At 56.3% G+C, this 5,293-nt stretch overlaps 1 protein-coding gene across 1 annotated transcript in view; it reads left to right on the top strand.

Annotated features, from left to right (window-relative positions):
• Positions 1-5,293, top strand: part of EDEM1 (ER degradation enhancer, mannosidase alpha-like 1) — a 27,812-nt gene that overhangs the window by 950 nt on the left and 21,569 nt on the right. The window contains exons 2-3 of the mRNA XM_015568303.1: positions 608-680; positions 4,065-4,168. Of these exons, the coding sequence (XP_015423789.1) occupies positions 608-680; positions 4,065-4,168 (177 nt within the window). The remainder of the gene's footprint in view (positions 1-607; positions 681-4,064; positions 4,169-5,293) is intronic.

Genomic DNA, 5,293 nt, shown 5'->3' with positions numbered 1-5,293 from the left:
TATATATATATATTATAATAAAAACAGGGAAGCGGTGTTGATGGGGGCAGGGGTGTGTTGCACAAGTGACGCAGCTCCTGTCCTGGTCGTGCCACAGCCATTCTCAGCCTCCACGGAGGCGATGGGCTTTGGGGTGAGTGTGGGTGAAACACGGCATGAAGTTCATGTGTTCCCCGATCCCAGGGCGCTGAGATGCTGAGACTGCGCTGGGGGGTCGCTCCTCTCTGGGTGTGGCCGGCTCAGGGGGGCGGACTTCCCAGCTAGAGGCTGGGGGCCGGTCATCGGGCAGGGCTCCCCTCTCTGCTCCCAAGGATCTCAAGCCAGAGCTACTTGAAGCTGAACAGAGAGAGCGTTTAGGGCCGTGAAACGGCACCCGAGACGGCAGGTGCCTGGGCGCCGTCCCTGACTCCCGCTGGGGACTCCCTCCTCTGTGGTGTCCGCGGCGCGGCTGCTCTGGGACGGCCTGTGAGGGAGCAAGGCCTCCACACTGACCCGCCCTCAATAGTCCCGGGGCCATGAGCGTGGCCAGCAGGTCTCGCGGCTGACAGGTGTTGAGTTTCCTGCCCTTCTCTCTCCTGTAACACAAGCGCCTTTGTTTCTCTCTCAGCTCCAACCTGAACATCAACGACGTCCTGGGCAATTACTCGCTGACGCTCGTGGACGCCCTGGACACACTGGCAGTAAGTACGGCTTCACTGTGCTTTTAATTCATCAGGAGGTTTTGGGGTGTCACCCCTGCTCCCCGCCAGGATGGGATTCCAGGAAACCTGGTACTCACCATACATTCCCAGCTTTCATACTCTTTCATAACTGTTGTTTCTGTTTTTAATATATTTGTATTGATTTCAGAGAGGGAAGGAGAGAGAGAGAGAGAGACAGAAACATCAATGATGAGAGAGAATCATGGATCGGCTGCCCCCTGCATGACCCCTACTGGGCGTGCAACCAGAGCATGTGCCTGACCGGGATGGAATCGTGACCTCCTGGTTCATGGGTTGGTGCTCAGCCACGGAGCCACACCGGCGGGCCTTAACTGGTTTTTCTTTTCATGGCCTTGACGCCCAGAGCAAGAAAAGTATTGCAGGTGAAATGAGGGAAAATGTGATGATTTGGGGGAAACCTATTTTTCTCCCAGTTTCTCACTATTTTATTGCCTCAAAGAATCAAAAGAGCATTTCGTTAGTGCCCATAGTGACCGTAACCTTCGCAGCAGGAAAAAGAAGGTTTCAGGAGGAAAAGACGCTAGCTGAGGGTTGGTCAGTCCCTGACCCTGTGCGGCCCTGAGCCCAGGCCTCTGCCATAGCCTGTCCTCACTGCCCGTGCTCTGGACAGACCCGCGGGCTCCCCTCAATGCTGCCTGTGTCCCCCATTGACCGGGGAACAGGAGGCCTTGGACCGGCCGCAGGGCAGGTGGGGCGTGAGCTCTGGGGCAGGTGCCCATGGCCAGGCCTCCCAGCCTCTGCACCTGGTGCAGCTCCCAGGGAACGGCTCCGACCTCTCCCTGCGTGTCCAGCAAGCCTTCGCCCTGAGCACCTCCCCCTGTGGTCTGAGCGTGTGAGCGGGTGAAGCGTGGGGAGTGAGTTGTGCAATGCTGGCGAGGTTTGCATCAGCGCTGGCCAGCGCGTTGCTCGAAGGAGAGGTGACTGCACGGCCGGAGCTGGAGAGCTCATTTGCATTCCACGGCGTCTAATGGGGGAGCCGTCTAATGGGGAGCCGGGGTGGAGCTGCCCGGCTGGGGCTGCCAAGCGCTTGTCTCGCAGGATCTCCTCCTGCATCTGTGACTCCACCCCCTCGTCCACCATCGCCCACCCCATGTGCCCAGACCAGTCCGTTCGGCCTACGGAGGACTGACCTGTCGAAGATAACAGGCTGACTCAGCCACAAGTGTTGCTTAACCAAGTCCCAGGACGCCTGCGCAGCTGTGAAAGCCCCGCCCGCGCCCTGCGTGCCTCCATCCCCCTCCCCCGGCGTTCAGGGCCTCTCCTTGTCATTCACCGCACTCTCCGCACCTAGAGCAAGTGTGTGTGCCAAAGTGACTTCCTGCTGCGCCAGCCTTCCCAGCACCGACTCCAGGGGCACCCTCTTTGAACGTAGAAGTCTGTCCCCAGTGAACTTGTGGAAGTCTGCACGTTGTCCCAGGGCTGGGAGCCACAGCGCACGCCGGCATCTTAGGGCTCTGACAAGTCCCGCAGTACGGACCCGTTCTCCTCCCCCGTCCAGACCAGCCGGAGAGAGGCCCTCGGACCTGCTGGCTGATCTGACTGCAGTGGCCAGTGACCGTCCCAGTTCCTTCTTCACCTTCCCCTTGACCTGAGATCAGACCGGCAGCTGCAGCTGCCAGCAGACAGTGCTGCCCAACATCGGGAAGGAAGCAGGCCTCTGTGGTTTCCATTGTACAACATCCGGCCTTTGCTGGGCTTTTGCTTCTGTTGAGGTTTCCTCTCAACCTGTCAGAGAGGCTCCCACAGATGTGCAGCTGGGCCCTGGGAGACAGGACCTCCTGGTCTCGCCTGCAGTGGCGCCATCTTTTACAAAGAAAGAGCGTGCGGGCCAGAGCCGAGCCGCCTGTACGTGCTCTGCCTGTGGCAGGGAGGGGACAGCGAGGGGCAGAGGCCCGCAGACCGGGGAATGCTCGGGAATCAGGCACCTGAAAAATGTGTCTCAGAGACGGTTTGTGTTTCCTTGTTTTTCATGTGTATGTCCTTACGATGTCATCACAATTCCAGGATTGTCGTAAACATTTTTTAAATATATTTTTATTGATTTCAGAGAGAAAGGGAGAGAGAGAGAGAGAGAGACATCAAGGATGAGAGAATCATTGATCAGCTGCCTCCTGCACGCCCCCTACTGGGGATCAAGCCCGAAACCTGGGCATGTCCCCTTGAATAGAATCAAACCCAGGGGGGACCCTTCAGTCTGCTCTATCCACTGAGCCAAACCAGCTAGGGCTGTCATAAACTTTTGAACAGCATGAAGGCATTTCATTTCTGATTAATCTAAAAAGTTTTTTGCCCAATATCTATCAATAAGTGAATCTAAAAATCAAGTGAGCCCTAACCGGTTTGGCTCAGTGGATAGAGCGTCGGCCTTCGGACTGAAAGGTTCCAGGTTCGATTCTGGTCAAGGGCATGTACCTTGATTGCAGGCACATCCCCAGTAGGAGGTGTGCAGGAGGCAGCTGATCGATGTTTCTCTCTCATCGATGTTTCTAACTCTCTATCCCTCTCCCTTCCTCTCTGTAAAAAGAAAAGTCAATAAAATATATATTTAAATTAAAAAAAAAGTTTTGTGCCCAGTTTGCACTTCGCATGGAGAGAGCAGCTTGGTGTGACGTCATGCCCATGCATCCAATAGGGATCGGGGTTCTAGGCCCTTTTTAAAAATGTTTTTATTGATTAAAGAGAAAGGGGAAGGGAGAGGGAGAGAGAGATAGAAACATCAATGAGAGAGAAACATCGACTGGCTGCCTCCCACACGCCCCCTACTGGGCGTGTGCCCTGACCAGGAATCAAAATCGATCTCTTGGTTCATGGATGGAGCTCAACCACTGAGCCACGCCGGCCGGGCTAGGGTATGTTTTTAAAGAGACCGAGCTGATTGTCTCTTGTGTTTTGTTTGTTTTGAATGTCACTGGACTTGTGCTTTGCTCCAAAAGATAACACTTGTATTTCTCCGCGCACGGAAACAACCATGTCACAAGCCACCATTGTTTCCGGGTGTTTGGGTCCTGGGCTCCCAGCTCTGAGCTGTCCGTGTGTTTGAGGAGCAAGAGGGAAAGTTGCAGTTTCGTTTCTTCCATTTGGGGGTGGGTGTTTCCTCGTTCCCAGAATTCGGGAACTCGCTGATACCTGAGTGAGGGGAAGGGGAAGGGGAAGGGAGGGGCTGATGGCGTCCGAGGAACGGTGCTCAATGTTACCGTTTGCAGATGTGATTGCTGAGTTGGAGGCCAGGGCTGGCCAGGTGCCCTCGGAGATGCCCCCAGAGCTCAATGGGTTTCACCAGGTGCAGCGGGGGAGAGTGTGGCCCCTCTCCTGGGTCCTTCAGCCCCGCCCCCTCTGTTACAGATCATGGGAAATTCATCTGAGTTCCAGAAGGCGGTCAAGTTGGTGATCAACACCGTGTCATTTGACAAAGATTCCACCGTGCAAGTCTTCGAGGCCACCATCAGGTAAGACAGCGCGTGCAATGCCGGCGGGCTGCCCCTGTGTGGGAGAGAATCACTCCCGGGAGGTCCTCCGGCCGCGAGATTGGGGCAGAGGCCACGGAGGCCACGTGTAACTGCATTTTGGACTGACCAGAAAGACACGCATTTTGCCCGAGGTGTGAGGGGGGGTCCCTCTCATGCGGGTCTGGCTCGCTTCCTTCCCTGGCAGTGTCCTGGGGAAACCCCTGGGAATTTCTGAAGGAAATGAGCACCCCATCTCCGCTGCCACCACGGAGGCAGGAGCCCTGCTGACCATCTGGGTGTGGCTCCTCCTCGAGTTTGTGTCACTAACGCCGTGGCGCGTGTTCTGTACCCAGTTTTGTATCTTGCCTGCTTAGCTCGATATATTATGACTATTTTTCTATGTCGTTTAAACTTTTTTAAAAATATATTTCCCAGAGAGGAAGGGGGAGGGAGAGAGAGATGGAAACATAAATGATGAGAGAGAATCACTGATCGGCTGCCTCCTGCACGCCCCCTGCTGGGGATGGAGCCCACAACCCGGGCCTGTGCCCGGACCGGGAATCCAACTGTGACCTCCTGGTTCCTAGGTCCATGCTCAACCCCTGAGCCACGCCGGCCGGGCTCATTTAAACTTTTTGAAATTGTATTACTGCATATATTCCAGAGATCACATTAAAACTGTGAAAGCGTTCATTCTGGAGAAAAGTCAGGGTCCAGAGCGCTGGAGGGGACACAGCGCTCACCTGGGGCCTCCCCTGCGAGCAGGTCTCCTCCTCCCTCGCCTCCTGGGACGGGCCAGAGAACAATTCACGTTGCTCGGCTGCCAGAGCAAAAGGTCTCGTCTGTGTTGTGTGGTGGGTTCTGTTTCTTAGGAGCCACGTGCTCCCCCGAGTGAGGGGAGCCAGCGTGATGTCTCGGCATAAAGGCCATGTTGGCCTGAGAGCCATTCGATCGCGCCCGCCTCCGGCTGAGCCGGTGGGATGACAGGCCTCGGGGTTACTTCCGTGGCCTCATCCCCGGGACCCCAGCTGGCGGCCCCGTTACTCCCTCTCAGTAAAAGCGGTGAGCGAGGAGCCCGCGGTTATGGGCTGGGGAGCACCTCGGGGGGCCCGAGCCCAGGCAGGT

This window comes from Myotis davidii, unplaced genomic scaffold (assembly GCF_000327345.1).
Source record: "Myotis davidii unplaced genomic scaffold, ASM32734v1 scaffold663, whole genome shotgun sequence".
Classification (NCBI taxonomy): domain Eukaryota; kingdom Metazoa; phylum Chordata; class Mammalia; order Chiroptera; family Vespertilionidae; genus Myotis; species Myotis davidii.
Note: the sequence above shows the minus strand (reverse complement) of the source record. Positions and strands in the feature narration are given on the sequence as shown.